We start from the raw sequence: 19950 nt of genomic DNA, 5'->3' as shown, positions 1-19950 counted from the left end.
ATTTTGTAATATATATATATATATATATATATATATATATATATATATATACATATATACATACATACACCATGTAAATCTCAGAGGGAGTAACTTTGTGGAATGGGGAAGGAAAACCTTTGCATAAGGTACTTTTTGAACTGAGTGTTCAAGGAAGCTTGACCAGAAATTCTGAGGGTTTCCCTCTCCAAAGAGATTCATTTGGGAAGAAAATTAATCCATCTTTTGCCTCAATTCTTACTTAACTTTAAATTATTGAATATATTATTGCCTCAGATAAGCTGTATCCCAGGAAAGACTTTAGCTTTAAAAGGCCAGGTCTCCCACTGTAACTGGTTCCATAGCCAGTCATGCTGACCTATGTCTTGCCACTGGACTACAATAACTCTGGAGGATAGAGTGAGGCCAATAAATTAGCACTCTGCCTCACTTACAAGTCAAGACATCATCTGATATCAATGGGTTCTCTTCAAGAATAAAGGATAAACAAAAACAATGATGATCAAGGAAGCCAGTAAAGCTATTCCTTAAACATGAGGAAATAGAAGGAAGAACAAAGAACTTTAAATGCCAAAGAAATTTATATTTAATCCTAGAGAAAATAGGGGGCAAAGGAGTGACCTGGTCAAGAATTTTGCTTTAGAAATATCATCACAATGGCACACAGTTTGATTCATTCTCCTCAGCAGTTTCAGCTTGATGCATGGAAAAGGCAGGATTTGGTTCAGTGGAAAAATTTCTGGTGGAATACAAAAATGCCATGGAAAAGAAGCTGGCAGAGTACAAGTATAAGACCAATGAAGCAATTAAACTTAAATTAGTTCACTTTGCTGAAGATCCCGACGATGACAGCACAACTTTTAATCCTGAGTATTAGCTACCAAATATTTGGTGATGATTAAACTGTCTTCAGTTACAAGGGTCTTAAGATTATTTTGTACTATAAGGCTGGTAACCTGTCAACACTGTTTTAAATTGAGTGTGCATCTAAAATTAATGAGAATTTTGACTCTATAGAAGCAGATGATGTTGAGAGCAAAATTAGAGAATTTTGTATAAACATAGATAATATTATTTCATAATTGGGGAAAAAAGTTAATTTTAAGCCCTTTGGCATATTACTCCATAGGTTTTCAGTTCACAATAAGGAAGCAGGAGAAAACATTATCTACAAAATATACAAGGCTGACATGACATGTACAGGCTTTCTAGACTATCATGAAAGACTTCAGACCTTTTGATGTGGTTTATTGAAACGGCTTGTTTTATTGACCTGAATGAAAAAATGGAGCTACTTTCTAGTATATGAGAAGAATAATAAGGATGAAGTTACTGTGACTGTTGGCTACATAACAATCTATAATTACTATGTGTACCCAACCACAAGTAAACCCAGCCATGTGTAAACCAGATGTTAATATTGCCTCCGTTTCAAGGTGAAGGCCATAGTGCCCAACTTTTTGAAACTGTTCATAGAAATTACATTTCTTCTCTTATAGTTTTTGATATTACAGCTGAAGATCCATCAAAAACTATGTGAAAAGAAGAGACTGTATTTGTGAAGCTGTGCCAAGATCTGCCTTGCTTTTCAGTCAAGATATGGTAACAGAGGCACAACAGAAAGTCAAAATAAGCTAACAGTATGCTAGCAATTTTATAAAATTCTCTGATTACATGTAACTGACATGGATAATGCTGAACAATCCAGAGGTTATAGACTGGAAATGAAAAGGATTAATTGGTCCATTAAAAAAAAAAAAAAAGCAGAGTGATCTTACCAAGATAAGGTATCTTAGACTTAAGGAGATAACAAATCAGACAAATCAAATAGACATAGGCATGTAGCATGAATTGGAAAAGACGTCCAACAATTTGTTTCAAACTATAGGAAAATAATAGAACTTACCCAAGCATAAAGAATAGACTTTTCTGTACAGAAAACTTCTTCTAATAAATTTGGGATTATAACTTCTCAGACATTGTTTTCTAGAAGTACTCACTGATAAATAAACTACAAGTATAGTTTTTGAAATAAAAAATTAAAATAAAATAAAGAAATATCACTATGGCAGTTAAGATGGATTGCAGTGGAAAGAGACTTGAGATAGTGAGACCAATTGGAAAACTACTGAAATAGTTAAGGTAAGAGGTAATGAAGTCCTTAACTAGGGTTGTGGCTATATAAATGGAGATACATGAGAGATTTTAGAAAGGCAGAAATGAAAAAAACTTAATGATGGAATGAATAGGTAGTGTGAGAGAAAGTGTGAAGATATGAAGATGAACATGACATCAGGGTTGTAAACCATGATATCTGGAAAGACAGAAGGTGTCAGTTATGGTGAAGGAAATTCCAAATGAGGGAAAGATTTGAGAGGAAAGATAGTAAGTTCTATTTTGAATATGTTGACTTTGAAATGAATAGGGGAGACATTAAGTTTAAGATGTACAAAGGATTCGTGGGCTATATCTCGGTAGAGAGACTGGGCTAGATTTGTTAATCTGGGAACCATCTGGATAAAGATCATAATAAATTCACAGAAGTTAATGAGATCAAATAAAGGGCACAGAAATTTTAAAAAAAAGATAAGAAGGCCCAGGGCAGACTTTTAGGGCATACCATGGGTTAATCGAAAGGATTTTAATGAAGATTCAGCAAATGTGATTGAAGAGAAGTTATCCATGTAGATAGGAGGAAAACCAGCAGAAATCAAGTATCAAAAACAAAACAAAACCTAGAAACGAGAAAATATCTGAGAGAAGAGGGTGGCCAGAAAAATCAAAGGCTGCAGAAATGTCAGCTGAGGAAGACTGAGGAAAAACTGGAGCCTGGAATGATACTAAACTCTAGAACTTCCTTTACTCTCAACTCTGGTATTTCTGACCTTGAGCTTGACAACCTAACCCTGCTTCTCTTTGTTGCTTTTGTTTCTGTTTTCTGTGTTTGACTTTTCTGAACCAGATATAAAATTTGTGATTCTTAGTAACTTGAATTCAGCGTTTAAGCATTCTCTTGGCATAAGGACTCAATTATACACTCTTAAACCTGTAATATACCTAGGGAGCTCTATTCTGCCCGGTCCCTATTTAACTCTCCCATAATAGCTTAGCAGTAAAAGTCCTGGGCCCTTCCCCTAACATTATAGCCAAGCAGGCGAACAAGCTTCCTTCTGAGTTCTCACTCCTTTGAAGTGAGGAATGGTTCACCCTTCCCTAGAGAAGTTTCTGAAACCAATTCATTTATTATCACCTTTCCCACTGTGACATAGGGCATATATTAATAAGAAAAGTCAGTTTCTGTTTCTTGCCTCTGTGCTTAATGGTAATCTTGCAAGGTCATTATCATGAATTTTTAGGGGAAGCCCTTAACCCAATGTTATACCAAAGGCTGATCAGGATGATTGAGGATTACTAGTCCTTGTACTAAATAGTTCCTATGGGTTCATTGTTGCCCTTTATAATTAAGGAGGATCAATATAACTTCGTGACATCAGAGTCAGGGCACAGTGTGTCCAGCTGTAACTGGTTAGACTAGTACTAGCTTGGAAGTTACTACCACAGTTTAGGCAGCAATTGTCTGTGTGAATATTTGGGATAAAGTTGTCTCTAAATTTGTGCATTTGTATTTCTTTTGAGCTACTACAATTTGGCTTTGTTCATAGAGCAAATGCCCCCTTTGATGTGTGCACACCATACTAGGAGGTTCTATGCTGGTGTCTCCCATATCTCCCAATTAATACCAAAGTTCTTGTACTAATTAACCCCAAGGTCTTATGCTTTCTGGAGTATTGTGACTAATATATTCATTGTTTTGTTGTTTGTTTTCCCAATAGCTAACCCTGTCCCCACTCTAGCAGTCCCTTATCACTGAGTCTGCCTCTTATAGTCTACTTTATTCTTTTCTGCTTTTACAACTGCCATGTGTAGTAGGGCAAGTCACTTGACCTCTCTAAAGACTAATTTGTAAAATGGGGAAGATTTTGCTTCCCCACGGGGCAGATAAAGCACCTCCCTCACAGTATTGTAGCAAATAAATTAATGGATGAATGAATGAATAACAGGTACAACTTTAAAGTACCATATAAATGCTAATTATTACTATCATTTGCAGTGGGATAGGAAAACAAATAGCCAAATATTTTGAAATTGTATGCAGAATGAACCAATGAGTCCTGAGTGAGAATATGAGAGGCTTTCCCATTAAAGAAATGCATGAGGAAATTTTTTCAAATATAAAAATATTTCATGAGTTCCTTAGCTTTTTGTATTTGCCAAAAATGTTCAACAAAGGACTGAGCATTCTGTAAGTCCTGAGTTTAAATAAAAATGGATCTAAGGACAATTGATAATGGAGATAGGACTGAAGCAGAGCTAGGGCTGAAGGAAGGGTCATGTTATTTGATTTCCTAGTTGGGCTGGGTCAGGCATTTGGCAAGGCTCCTAAAGCAGGCAAGGAAGGACGATTCTTTTGATTCAGGAGGAATCACAGACTCACTTAGGCTCAGAGTTGTAAGGGATAGCATGCAGGGGTCCTCAAACTTTTTAAATAGGGGGCCAAGTTCACTGTCCCTCAGACTGTTGGAGGCTGGACTATAGTAAAAACAAAAACTTTGTTTTATGGGCCTTTAAATAAAGAAACTTCATAGCCCCTGGGTGAGGGGGATAAACATCCTCAGCTGCTGCATCTGGCCTGTGGGCCATAGTTTGAGGACCCCTGGTAGGCCATCTAGTAAAACTTGTGAGTGACTCCAGAATGCTTTCCACATTGCTGACAAATGATCAACTAGCCTCTGTTAGAAGATAAGGGAGGGGTAGGGATCCAGAGCAAATGGAAAGAGAGCCATTACCTCCCAACTCAACCCATTCTAATTTGAAAACTGTAAAGAGGGCTTTTGCTACATATGGTACAACTAATTATTCTATTTTATGATTTTCTGAATAAGAAAGTTAATGGCTAATTATTATGGGAATCAAACAGAGACACTGTTGTTTATGGAGGGAAAAAAAGCATCATATTTGGAGTCAAAAGACATGGATTCACACCTAGTCAGATGTCAATTATATTCTGCTTCCCTCTACAATCCTGGTCAAATCACTTAACTTCTCTGGGCCTCAGTTTCTCTATCTAAAACAAGAGTTTCCTGAACTAAATAGTCTTTAAGGACTCATAGGATACACAATGGATAGTTAGGAAGACCTGAGTTCTAATCCTGCCTCAGATGTTTTCTAGTTATGTATTTCTGGACAAATCATTTAATTGCTCTTTACCTCAGTTTCCTCCTCTGTAAAATGGTGTTGAGAATAAATATCTGCCTCCAGAGTTGTTGTGAGGATAAAATAAAATAATTGTAAATTACTTTGCAAACCTTAGAATTTTATCTTAATGCTACTGATTATTATAATTATTTTTTCTACCACTTTTAAAGACAGTAATCCTACAGCCTGCAACTTCATTCCTCTAAAATCAAGCATGTAAATAGCTAGGCTGGCATACTTTCTCTTAAGTATCTTTTTGGGGAAGCATTTTGAAATACCATGCCCTGCTGTTCAGTGGGCTTTGTTCAGGGTATTACATGCTGCAGCTGAAAAATGCCTTTTTTTCTTTGCAAAATGCTATCTTGCAGTTTCTATAAATTGTTGGCCAGAGCAGTCCTGGGATTAAAGCTGGTCCTTGGCAAGATGTGGAAGAAGGCTTCTTTTGGAGCTTTTCAAACAGAATGTCAGTGTTCTTAGACTGCCTTGGGCACCCACCTCAATTCCCCATTATAATGTAACAGGTTCCCTCCTGATTCTTTCAATCTTTAGCAACACAGCATCATCCTGTGCTTCTTTCTCTTGGGGTGCCATTATGCTTATTTTGACAATAAATATCATTGAATTAAGTCACTATACAGATCTTTTGACCCTACCCCTATATCTAATTCTTTAATCCTCTGTAGAATCATATTGTATAGAGAGTACCCTGCACCTAGAGTCACAAGAAATCTAGGTCTGAGCCCCAGATTTTCCATATGCTAATTCTGGCAGCCTTGTAATTTAATCCATTTGGCCCTCAGGTTTTCTCACTTGTGATAGATATGGGAATGATTATACTTCCAATACCTAAGGGCAATATAAAGATAAAATAAGAAAATGAATTAAAACCCTTTGTAAATCTTAAAGTGCTAGTATACAAATGTAAGCTATTCTATTCACATTACTAGAATATGAGCTCCTAGAGCCCAGAGATTTTGTCTCATCTGAATTTTTTATCTTCCACAATGCTTAGCATGTTGTTATGAATAATAGAATCAGATAATAAATGACAGCTGTTATTATCTATAATAGCATGCATAAAGATTTTCATAGTACTCTATATATACAAACTCTTTTAATCTTCATAATAACCATACCAGGTTGAGGCTATTATTATTGTACCCATTTTGCAGATGAGAAAGTTGAGATTGAAAGACTTTAAGTTACTTGCCCAAGGTCAAAGAGAATGGGATTATGTTAAGACTGGATTTGAATTCCCGACTATTCTAAGTTCAGCACTCTATGTACTCTCCCATTTAGTACCCATGTTATCTGTAGCACTACTTACTAGTTATGGGATTGTTGGAATGTGAGCACCAAGCCAAACTAATGGGTGAAATAATTCTGAGCAAGCAGGACCATTGGGTACCACTCAAATTACATTTTATAGATGGCTGTCTATGCCCCAGGACTGCCTCATCTATAAAACATGGCATTATCCTCAGTTTTAGAAATGTCTGTTAGGTTTAAGAGAAACTAAAGTGATAATGAACTTTCTAAGTCTCCAAGTCAAAACAAGATGATTTAATTCAAACCCATCATTTTGCATCCAAGGACACGGAGGTCCAAAAAGGCAAGACAATTTGCCTGAGGTCACATGGCTAGTTAGCAAAAGCAATATTACTCAAACCCAGATCTCCTGGTTTCCAGTCCAATGTTCTTTTCTTTTCAATGCACTGCCATCTTTCCCTTTGTCCTTTTGCCTTCCCTAAGTGCCTTTCTAATAGCTTCAAAAATCAACAAGCGCTAAGCTGCTGTGAGGAATTGGGTGGAGGGAACATTCCTTTAAGCCAAGAAATACCAACATCTTCTTTAAATGTATTCTTCTTAACTGTTTCCAGATACCACATTCCCCGACCTGACACCATCACTTTCTTTGACTTAGTAACAGCCCCTCTGTCAGGTCTTCATGTTTTAAGTAATGTCCCTCTTGTGTAACCAGTGTTTATGCAGAATCAATCCTTTTGGAAGCTAACAGCCTCCCTATTTGTACAGACAGAGTTGTCACCCTGATCTACTAAAAGGTGACATTTTAGCATCTTCCCTTTTTCTTTCTCACTTTCTCCTTCCCTTTCTTCTTTTACCCTCTGTGGATGTTAATATTTTAATAGCCTTAATGGCTCTCTGAGTGCACTAGTCCTTCTCCATGTTTCAAAAGTGACAGGACTTTTAGCATCTTCATTTTAAAAACTCTGAAGTTTTTCTTGTATCTCTCTGCCAGTCACCCTCCCTAAAGCTAACCCCATTCTGCCTCAGGCTATGGAAAATTAGTATGGTTGAGGGATTAATTTTTTTTTCCTGTCTCAGTCTACCTATTGTAGAACTTTCATGATATGAACTCATAAACTGAGTTTTATGGGAGGGATTGAAGGAGAAAAAGAAGGAAGGAAAATAATGAAGGAAGGGAGGGAGGGAAGAAAGAGAGAGGGAGGAAGAAGGAAGGAAGGAAGGAAAGGAAGGAAGGAAGGAAGAAAGAAAGGAAGGAAAGAAGGAAGGAAGGAAGGAAGGAAGGAAGGAAGAAAGAAAGGAAGGAAGGAAGGAAGGAAGGAAGGAAGGAAGGAAGGAAGGAAGAGAAGGAGGGAGTGATGAGTGATGAGATCTAGATTTAGGGTGGTCAGGGAACCAAATGATGAGATTAGATTCAGGGTACCAAAATGAGATTAGGGTTCCTGGTGGTCAGTGAGTTAAATGATGAGGTTAGTGGTAGGTTAGCTCCCCTAAATCCTCTTGGGATTCGATGCAGGAGAGGGAGTTGTGGGAACCCACTTTCTGGCAGCACAGAGGTCCTTCGTAAAGGAATTTACAAACCTGAAAAGCTAGACTGATAAAAAGAAGTTTATTATAGGCATTGGGAAGTCAGTCTTTGCTATGCATGAATAAAAAGGCTGAATTCCTTAGTGGAGGAGTCTTGGCAGAGAAGCAAAGTTTCTAGTAGAGAAATCCTGACAAAGAGGTATAAAGTCTCATTAGGGAAATAGGTAAGGATAAAGAGAGGGTAACGACTGAAAGAGAATATTCCAGCAGGCAGTGTTTTTTAATATGCCATCAATGGCATATTAGCTCCTCTGCAAAGATTGAGCCCCGAGTTGCTATTTTTATAAGGAAATCTGAGACATGTGTCAATTGAATGAGATTCCTTCAATGTTCTCCCTGCCCCCAGGCCTAGATGAGACCACTTACTGGGAGTGGTTTTGAGCCAACAATAGGGGTAGAAAATCTTGGAATTGAATACTTTAACTAGTCCCACCAAGATAAACCATTTTATCTTGGTTCCTTGGGGTGGGTCTCACAGAGGAGGATTCAAGGAGAATTTCTCCTTGAAGGAGTTTTCAGAGAGTTTTAGGGTCCTTTCCTCAGGAGGAAGGAAGGGAGAAAGGAGGAAGAGAAAGAGGGAGGGAGAAAGAAAGGGAGGAAGGAGGGAGATTTGAGAGCCTATTATATGCCAAAATCTGTTCTAAGTGCTTTACAAATATTATCTAAATTGATCCTTACAACTCTGGGAAATAAGCACTATTGTTATCCCCATTTTATAGTTGAAGAAACTGTATAGCATTTATGTGACTTTTTCCAGGGTCAGTTAGTATCATAAATTGGACTTGAACTCAAATCTTTCTGACTACAGGTCCTGTCCTTTACCTACTACACCACTCAACTGCCTCTATAAGTTGAAAAAGACTCGTTCTTCTTACATGAACTGATGCTGAATGAAGCGAGCAGAACCAGGAGAACATTGTACACAATAACAATATATAATGATCAACTTTGACAGACTTATTTTCTCTTTTCAGCAATATAGTGATCTAAGAAATTCCAAAAATCTCATGATGAAAAATGATATCTACATCCAGAGAAAAAAACCATGGTGTCTAAATTCAGATCAAAGAATATTATTTTCACTTTTTGTGACTTTTCCCTTTTGTTCTGTTTCTTTTACAATATGATAAATATGGGAATGTTTACATGATTACACTCATATAATCTATATCAGATTGTTTGCCATCTTGGGAAGGGGGAAAGGAAGGGGGAAGGGAAGGAGGAAGAAAAAATATAGAACTCAAAATCTTATTAAAAATTAATGTTGAAAATTATCTTAACATGTAATTGGAAAAAAATAAAATACTATTCTTCCCCCTCCCAAAAAGAAAATAAAATGCAATTTCTTTAATTATGACAGAAAGAAATGATATGGAAAGAACACTGACTTTAATGTGGGAGGCCTTAGTTTCAATCCCAATTCTAATATTTCGGTCCTAAACATATCATTGGCCGTAAGATCCTGGGGTTTTGAGCTGAAAAGGATATTTAATATAATCTTTTCATTTTACAGATGTAGGTGGTGATTTATGGCTAATGTGATGCATTTAGAGTCAGGAAGCTCTGAATTAAAATTCTGCCTCATATTCTTATGAGTGGTGTAACTTTGAGGAAATCACTTAATCTTTTTCTGCCTCAGTTTCTTCACCTGTAGAATGGGGGTGCTAAGAGCACTTTCAGAATTGTTATAAAAATCAAATGAAATAGCATACATTAGAAATTTGCAAAAATTAAAGTTCCATATAAATAATAGCTATCATCATCATCATCATTATGCCCCTTATTAAGGTTAAATGATCTTTTCTGTTTCACTTAGTTGATAAAAGCAGTACTTGTATTTGAACCCAATGCCCAAGTTTCCAAATCCATTGTTCTTTTTAGTATACCATTCTCACTTGTTTTCTCTGATCTTCCATTCCCTAGCTGTCTGGCAACACTAATTGTATAAAGCGCTACAGAAATGAGTTAATATTACTACCACCACCACTACCTTCACCACCATTAATTCTACTATTCTTATATTGTAGCATAGTGTATAGAGAACAAAGACCTGGGTTCAAATGTCACTTTTATTATCTACCATCTATGTGACCATTAACAAATCAATTGATCTCTCTAAGGTTCAAACAGCTCTTTAAGACTATAAAATATAGGCAAACTGTAGTCTTGTTCTCAAACCTTGATCTTGACACACAGCATATGATAACAAAGTGATAGACCATTTGTCCCATTTGATTTTAACAGTTTCCTTTCTCTCCAAGGGAAGAAGCAATGCTGTCTACTTACTTTGAGACCATCAATGATCTACTCTCCTCCTTTGGGCCTGTCCGTGATTGTTCACGCAATAATGGAGGGTGCACCCGCAATTTCAAGTGTGTGTCAGACCGCCAAGTAGATTCAACTGGATGTGTGGTATGTACTGCCAGACCCAGAGAATAAAGTTGATTAGGATTAAGTCAGAATGGAGATCCTTTGTTGCTAGGTTATAGAGGTAGTTTCTACTTTTGTATGTGTTGAACTTAATGATCTCTAATATTCCTTCCAACTGTGCTGCAATGAAGCTGAAATGGGGGTTGAAGAAAGATTAGACAGACAGATAAAGTGGAAAAGAACATTGGTCAAAGAACAAAGTCAAGTGGAAAAGGATGAGAGAACCTTGATGTTATATGGCATCCCAATGATATTGATATGGCACAGTAAAGGGTCATTAGCCATCAGCTAATCTTTTCTAAATAAATAAATAAATATATATATATATATATATATATATATATAGAGAGAGAGAGAGAGAGAGAGAGAGAGAGAGAGAGAGAGAGAGAGAGAGAGAGAGAGAGAGAGAATGAGAATACCCTACATGAAGGTCTGCTGGAGCCTTTGAAGAAAAGACCAATATTTTAATTCTTATTATGTATAGGACTCTATCTTAGACTCTATGAAAGGTATGGAGAAATCTAAAACATGGTTCCTACCTTCAAAGATTTTCAGTCTTATTACAAAGAAAAGAAATAGTAAAGATCAACAATTAACAGCCTAATAAGCACAGTCACTAAGTAGTAAGTGATAGGATATAAGTTTAAAATAAAAGAAGATAGAGGAGGTAAAAATGATATCTCTTCTAGATAGAATTTGGTTTTTATTTTTTTCATTGATTAGTATTTTGTTTCTTTCCAATTACATTTAAAGATATTTTCCAACATTTACTTTGGTAAGCTTTTGAGAAACAATTTTTTTTCTTTTTTTTTTTCCTCCCTTTTTTCCTCCCTTCCCAAGATGGCAAACAATCTGATATAGGCTATACATGTACAATCATTTTAAACATTTCCATGTCAATCATGTGTTGAAAGTAAAATTAAAACAAATGGGGAAAACCATGACAAGGAAAAAACAAAAAAGTTAAAATAGTATGTTTCAGTCCTCATTTAGTCTCCATAGTTCTTTCTCTGGATGTGGATGTACTTTCCATCCCAAGTCTGTTGGAATTGTCTTGGATCACTGTATTTCTGAGAAGAGTATTGCTGAGAAGAGCTGAGTTTATGATACTATGATAAGACTGATCATATTACAATGATGTTGTTACTATGAACAATGTTCTCCTAGTTCTGCTCACTTCACTCAGCATCAGTTCATATAAGTCTTTCCAGGCTTTTCTGGAATCAACCTGCTCATAATTTCTTATAGAACTATTGTATCTAGATATAGATTTTCAAAAGTATCTCATGAGGAAAGTAGTATCCAAGCAGGTCATATCTGCTTAAAAACACCTTTATAAACTCAGAGATCTAGAGGTGAGAGGGACCTCAGAGGCTACTGGGATAAACTCTCTAATCTCAGAGATGAGGAGACTAAAATCTGAAGAAGTAAAGGCATTTACCCAAGATCATGATTCATAGGTTTGAAGGAAAGTAATCATCAAGTCATCATAAGATCATTGATTTAGAGATGGAAAGAATGGAGAGGTCATCAAATACAAGTATCCTGGAATTTTAATCCAGGTAGTTTTGATTTCAGGTACCCTCTCTTCTATTCAAGCTGACCCTTGAAATTGAAATTATCTAACCCTGAATGTCTTCTTATATATCTCAGTATCATCTAGCCTTTATTTCTGTATTTCAGTGATGGTGAGTTGAAGTAAGATTGTATAGTAGAAAGAACATTAGCTTGGGTAGAAGTCAGGAGACATGGGGTCTCCTTTGTTTCTCTGACTAACTGTAGAACCATACAAAGGAAAGTAGGAAACAAACATGTTTTTCAACACCTGCTGTATGTCAAGCATTGTGCTAAAGCATTCTACAACTGTTTCCTTTGATCTTCACAATAATTCTGAGTCATCAGTGCTATTATCATTTCCACTGGGCAGTTGAGGAAACTGAGCCAGACAGATTAAATGATTTACCCAGTATAACACAGTTACTAAGTGTCTGAATTCAAATTTGAATTCAGGCCTTTGGAATTCCAGGCTCACCAAGATGTGTGGACTGTTCTATTTATATAGGAGTAAGTTGTTTTGCCCCCTTCTAAACTCATTTCCTCATAATAACATTTCAGGAGGTTGATGCCCTTGCAAAGCAGCCCCCTTTCCTTATAGTTTACATTCTTGCAAGGCAGCCCATTGCACTTTTGTATGGTCCCATAGATTAAGAGATTTTCCCTTCAATCAAATGTTCATTGTTCTTTTTAGTATACCACTCTCACTTGTTTTCTCTGATCTTCCATTTCCTAGCTGTCTGGCAGCACTAATTGTATAAAGCACTATAGAAATGTGAATTGATATTACTACTATCACCATTATAATCACCACCATTAATTCTACTATTCTTATATAGTGTATATAAAGGCCTGGATTCAAAGGTCACTTTTATCATCTAACTATTTATATGACCATTAACAAGTCAACTGATCTCTCTAAGGTTCAAACAGCTCTCTAAGATTATAAAATATAATTAAACTGTAGTCTTGTTCTCATACCTTGATCTTGACACAAACTTCCACTCATTGTTCTCAATTCTGATTTCTAAACCAAGCATGATAAATTAAATCCCTCTCCTAAAGAAGTAAAAATCAATCTCTAGGGCAGCCTGGGGCATATAAAGAGGCAGCAGAAAGTTATACTACTTTGCCTAAATGGAGATTAGAATTAGGAACCATTTTGAGATAACCATTTTCTTTCTAATTTTTTTTCTAATATAAAATAGTATTTTATATTTCTCACAATTATATTCCAAGAAAAATTTTAGCCTTTATCTTTACAAGATTTTGAACTACAAAAATTTCTCCTTCCTTCCTGACATTCACTTCCTCTGAAAATAATAGGCAGTGTGATATAGGTTATTCATATTATATCATGTAAAAAATTCCATATTAATCACAGATGTGAAAGAAGAAACAAATCAAAAGGGGAGAAAGCCATAAGAAAGAATCCAGTAAATGGGGGGAAAAAATCCTTTAATCTGAATTCAGAGTCGATCAGTTCTTTATCTGGATAGTATTTTCCTTTATGAATCCTTTGTACTTGTCTTGGTTTGTTGTTGCTGAGAAAAGCTAAGTCATTCATAGCTGATCATCACACAGTGTTGTTGATACCATGTAGAATGCTTTCCTGGTTCTCCTCATTTCACTTTGCATCAGTTCATACATGTCTTTCCAGGTTTGTTCTGAAATCTGCCTGTTCATCATTTGTTATTTCCCAATTGATGGGCATGGGGAAAACACCGTCTTCTCAGCTACTTTCGTGAGTCACTATATAAATGCCAGTCATGGAAAGATTAGGATTCCCCAAAGTATAGAATTCAGGATTTTTTTAAACCTTTGGGATGGTTCTTTATTTCCTAAGATTACCTTAAAGGTCATTCCTTCATGGAAATGGCACTCTGCTTCTATTTATCAAGAAAGGGAGGTATTCTAGTGCATGTTATAGCAAGTGCCTCAGTCACATTCTATGGCCAGACTTTAGGCTCTTGAATAGAAATGGAGCTTTAGAGAAGTCTCAATATATTTCTACTGCCAAATCTGTGCAGTAATAGTGAGCTAGCTATAGAACATCAGCTACAAGAGGCTGTTCAGCATTTTGGAGGCATTCCTTCTCAAGACTCTGACGTTAGCCTAAAGACAAATGAATTCATTTTGGAGCAGATTTTTTTGTACACATATGTGATTCCATTAATATAAATATTTCCCCAAGAGAAAGCTCCTTCTACCAAGGAAGATCAGCAACCATTTTGCTACTTGTTTTCTTCAAGAGTGGCTTGAGGCAATGAGAGATTAATTGATTTGCCCAGAGCCACATACCCAGTAGGTGTCAGAGGTGAGTCTTGAATAAAGGTTGCTATAACTCTGATGGTAGTTAACTATACAATATGCATACTACCTCTCTTGGAGCAGAATAATAAAATTAAAGAAAAAAGATTAGCAATGGAGATCTTAAAGGTCAACTAGAACAAACCCACAATTTAAAGAGACAGAAACTGAAGCCTGGAGGAAAATAGTTACTTAGACAACAGGGGTCTCTGCTAGCTTGTGATAACCCCCTGAGGCCTAGAACATAAGTGTTGTGAATCCATTGTCCATTGAACCATAATAACTTATCTGGGAGGACTGTTAAATTTTTATATTTCTTGGATTCTGTCTCCAATTCTAATTCAATTCCCTGTCTCTAAGAGCTGCTGTCTCTGACAAAGAATGAATGATAAAGATGCAGAGACATGTGCTTGTGTGAGTGAGTATGTGTTGGTGGGTGGGTAGATATTATGGTTCCCTTTGTCTAATATAATCTAGGAGATATGGAGAATAAGGGCATCAGTTCCCTTGAGTTCAAGACAAGATTCAGCATTTTGTGAAAGCAATCAAAGTCTTCCCCCCTGTATTCAGGACTTGAGGTTAAAAGATGAAACTCTTTTTTTCCCCCAGGGTCTGAGAAAAGCTCTTTCTTTTCTGTTAGGATAGCTAAGGAGACAGAGGCTGATGAATAGAGTTGTAAAAGCCCTTTTATTTCTCTCAGCCTTCTACTTGGTACCTATAAAGTAATCAGTAGTTCTTCTCACATGTCATTTCTAAAGATCTGCTTTTTAAGAAGCTTGTGCATGGACATCTTAGCATTCACCTATTTCAGGATTTCTTTCTTGTTTTCTTGTGGTTTTCTTGGCAGAGATTCTCTGCCACTGCACTAAACATCTGTCTCATTCATTCAACACTTTTCAATATATTACTGGTAATTGTTGGTCATATATGTCCTACATTCAGTCTCCTTTTGTTCTGTTCTGCCACTTTATTGTACAGATTTATGTTATATTTATATCTAAAATGAGTTGGAATCGAGGGTGAGAAAAGAGAAATTACTTACTAAAGGCTGATTAATTGCAGAACCATGACCTTGAACCCAGGTCTTTAAAGTACAAATTCTGTTCTCTTTTGACTTGTTCCTTTAAGAACTTATAGTTACTACTAGACTATGAGATCAACAAGATGGTGGAGTTCAAATAAGCTGTAGGGATACAGATTTGTCTTGCAAGCCTTGCTCAATAAATATTTTTTGAAAGCTCCAGAGATGATGATAACTATGAGAAATAGCCCAATGCTGTACAATGAACACTGACTCAGTAAGAAGATATTTCTTCAAATTTTGACTATGATATTCCTAACTTTGTAACTTTAGGCAGGTCTTTTCAATTCTTTGTGCCTTGGTTCTTTCATTTACAAAATGGCAAAATTTTGTAAAACTTAAATTGCTATGTAAATATGAACTATGATTATGGTAGAATAATACTGTCATTGCAGAATGGTTAATACACCAAAGGAGGGGCTTTGATCTTCTGTAGAATAATAAAGAGGCACCATGTTATTGTAGATAGAGGGCCGACTGTGAAGTCATGATGAAACGAGGTCAAGTCCTGCCTCTGACACGGCAATTTCATGACTACATATAAGTCGCTTAATTTCTCAGATGAGATATGAATTTTTAATTGTGTGCGTGTGTGTGTGTGTGATGAATTCCTTTGCAACCCAGTGAAGTCTTTGGACCCTTTCTTAGAATGTTTGGAAGTATATATAAAATAAAATATATAGTACTACAAAGAAAACCAATTATATTAAAATAAAATTATCAGAATTTTAAGTTGACAGCTTGTTGTGAAGACTGGTTAAAACTTCCTGTCTAAGTTTGTAAGTTATAGACTAAGTACTAAGGGATAGCTAGATAGCACAGTGTATAGAACATTGGCCCTGGAGTTAGGAGGACCTAAGTTCAAGTGTGGTCTCAGAAACATAACACAACACTTTCTAGCTATATGATCCTGGGCAAGTCATTTAACCCCAATTGGCTCTCCCTCCAAAATTAAATAAATAAATAAAGTAGGTATTAAACTGCATTGATGAGTAGAGTTTTCATTTTATTGATTTGTTTGTTCAACGATTTATTTTTGTTGTTTTGTTTTTACATTACAAACATTTTTAGATTAACTTCACTCTGTGAGTACTCTAAGGTAATAAAACAAAGCAATTAAGCAAACTTAATAGAAAAACATCATCTGAAAGTGCCTGTAATATTCCATGTTTCTAGTACCCCCCCCAATTTCTCCATTTTTGAGTTAGTTTTTTTTGTAATTAATAGAAATCTATTTTCTCCCTACCCAATTGGAGAAAAAAGAGAAAAGAAAAACTAATTCCCTGAAACAAATATTCATTGTCAAGCAAAATGGATTTCTTCACTGACTATCAAAATATATTTTTTTCTCATTCTGTATCCTGAATCCTTCACCCCTCTGTCAAAAGTATGTTTCATCATTGTTCTTCCTGAATCAGAGATGGTTATTGTATTGAATATAGTTCTTTTACAGAGTTGTACAATTGGAATTCCCCACACTGATGAAATGATAGGTCCACATATATATATACATATACATGTATATATTTTTGTGTATATGCATATGTATGTGTATTATGTATGTGAATGTGTGAGATATGTATATATACACATACATATTTATACAAATAAATAGATGAAGTAATTGAATATGCTTCATGGAAAAGGTATTCTACTTCAGGTTAATTAATTCATAGAGTTAGAGTTGGAAAAAAAACCTTAGAAGTCATTAAGTCCAATTTCTTATTTTTCAAATAAGGACACTAATTCCTGGTTACTTGCCCAAGGTCCCACAGAGACAGAGGCCAGATTTGAATATAATACATTCTCTGAATCCCAATCCACTGAACCATACTGCCTCTCAGAAGTTGAAAAGTGTATACACAAAGATGAATAATTTGAACAAAGAGATAAAAATGGGATTGATTCTCTGGTGTACTGAACTTATGTTCAAAGCAAATAATCCTATCTATAATGATCATTCCATTTCTAAAGACATGCAGTCACTCATTTAGTTACTCCATATCTTCTATTCTATCTCCATTTATTTTGTGCTATCTCCTATTGTTTGAATTAAAAAAAAAAAATTCTTGATGTTGAACCAAACCTGTTTCCCTGCAGTTTTCACCTGTTCCCTTCTTCAAGAGCTTCTTGGATTGAATTAGGGGCAGCGGGATAGAAAGGGATTCACTTAGGATTGTAGGAGAATGTTTTGAACCGAATTGAAGGAATTTAAAGGCTGGACTGTATCCTAATGTCAGTGAGGAGTCATTTTTAAGTTACTGAGCAGGGAAGCCACATGGTGAAAGGTGTTTTTTTCTGGAAAATTAGTCTGACAGGTGCACCTTTATGTGACTAAATATGTTTTTGTGTTGTTCTATCTCCCATCTCTGACTGCTCATTAGGGACACAGCTTGCCTGGCTCAACTGAGCTTTTCCCTGATCACGAACATTAGACAACACACATGTATCATTTTTCTAGCTTTTTTATTCCTCCCATTCCTCCCTTTCCTTCAGTTCACCATTTCACCCTGAAAAATAATCTTGCCTCCCAGATATTGTCAGAAACAATTGAGGCTCTGATTGCCACGCATGGCTTGGGAAGACAACAAGATGCCGTCTTTTTAAAAGTCAAGATGTATTAAGATAGAAATTGTCAATAAATTATAGGCCGAGCACCTCTCGGCACTGCACAGAGCACAGCGGAAATTGAAATCCACGTCAGTCAGAGAAAATGAAGCATCTCTCCTCCTCCCCACCCCTCATCCTTCCTAATGACTAAATTGGGCTGTAATTAAAGAAAACAAAAACCAAAGTAGGACATGGAGGGAGAGCAAAGGAGAAGCAGTAGAGTGAAAAATCACCTTGGAGCCAGGCCCAGGCACTAATAACCAGGAGGAGGCTGACCTCCCTGGACGTTGGCTGCTATTGCTCCCAGATGGGACTTGCAAGGGTGGGGATTTGGTAGACTTTATTGGGGGTAAAGGGAGTGGGAGGAAGGAGGAAACACTTTATATCCTTCTCTCTGAGCTGTTTTGGGATGTTATTCAGGAGAAATTCAGGAGAGGAGTAGGTGGGAAGAAATAAGAACCTGAGTTTTGGAAAGAATCCTGTTTGTTCCAAAATAGGAAGGACAGGTGTGTGTGTGTGTGTGTGTGTGTGTGTGTGTGTGTGTGTCTGTGTGTGTCTGTGTGTGTGTCTGTGTGTATGTCTGTGTGCATGTGTGTGTTTAAATTCTCTATTTTTGCCTCCAAAAGAAGCATGATCCAGAAAACACTCATGAAATAACAAGATTTGAGAATTGGAAGGGACTTTGGATATTATCTAACTACCCTTTCGTTTTACAGATGAAAAAGTGAAGGGTGCAAGTGATTTAACCCAGATCACACTGTGAATTTGTGTTAGAGTCACGATTCAAATTTGTGTCTTTTAACCTGTCCGTTAATGTGAAGTGACTTTTTTCACAGCGTCTTGTTTTGTCTAAAAGTAAATTTACTGGGGGTAGGGGCCAATCACTGTTTCTAAGGTTTAGAGTACCAAGTTTCTCTCCTAGGATAGCAAAATATGTCCCCTTCTCCCTAGCCTTCTTTTTGCAAAGCAGGAATAAAAAGTATGGAAGCCTCTCCTATTTATCTCATCATATGTCCCTGAAACCTACAGTGTTACATAATAACTCTCTTATCCTTATTCTTAGGAAGATAACGAATCTGCAACCCTGGGGAAGTCATAAATGTTGAAGCCATGATAGAATCCATGTTCTCTGACTTCAGATCTATCTCTCTTATTGCTACAATATGCCACAACTCAGGAAGTGTCTTTGTCATGGAAAAATTATGTGACTTTGGCTAAATAATTACTATCCCTAAAATTCCGTTTCCCCAACTTCCAAATGTGGAAGGAGTTTTAAACATTTTTATTGTTATTACATACTTCTCTGGCAATCTATTAAAGTATATTGACCCTTTCTCAGAATAGTGTCTTTTAATATATATATATAATACAATTCATAAAGGAATACAAAGGAAATCATTTATATTAAAATAGATGTAATTTTTATCAACCAGTGTCAGGAATCCTCTAAAATCTCTCCACGGGTCACAAGTTTGAATAATCTATAGGGTTCCTCCCAACTTTGCTTTTGTGATGCTATTTCCATTTTCTTTTTGTAAGAAACAGAAGAGAAGCTCAGAAAGTCACTTTGAATATCTTGCAGCAAGAGCTCCTTTTGGTAATAAAAGTATAATGAAAATTTGTTTCTTTTTTCACATGTATATAGTGCTTTTAGACTTGCAAAGCACTTTCCTTATAATAACCCTTTGCAATAGGTAGTGTAAATGTTTTTTAAACTCATATTACTATTAAAACAACTGAAGCTCAATGATATCAAATGGCTTGGCCAGATTTATAAAGCTAGTAAATATTAGTGCTGGGATTCAAAGCCACATTACTCGATTCCAAGCCCAGCTTCTTGTTGTCTCATTGGAGAT

The 19950-nt window shown here is 36.2% G+C and overlaps 1 protein-coding gene and 1 pseudogene across 1 annotated transcript in view; both read left to right on the top strand.

Annotated features, from left to right (window-relative positions):
- Window positions 1-19950, top strand: part of ASTN2 (astrotactin 2) — a 1113071-nt gene that overhangs the window by 574607 nt on the left and 518514 nt on the right. Inside the window, exon 11 of the mRNA XM_031949426.1 lies at window positions 10371-10521. Within this exon, the coding sequence (XP_031805286.1) occupies window positions 10371-10521 (151 nt within the window). The remainder of the gene's footprint in view (window positions 1-10370; window positions 10522-19950) is intronic.
- LOC116421060 lies at window positions 117-4541 on the top strand (annotated as a pseudogene).

This window comes from Sarcophilus harrisii, chromosome 2 (assembly GCF_902635505.1).
Source record: "Sarcophilus harrisii chromosome 2, mSarHar1.11, whole genome shotgun sequence".
In the NCBI taxonomy this organism is placed as follows: domain Eukaryota; kingdom Metazoa; phylum Chordata; class Mammalia; order Dasyuromorphia; family Dasyuridae; genus Sarcophilus; species Sarcophilus harrisii.
The sequence above is the reverse complement of the archived record's forward strand: the minus strand, read 5'-3'. Positions and strand labels throughout refer to the sequence as shown.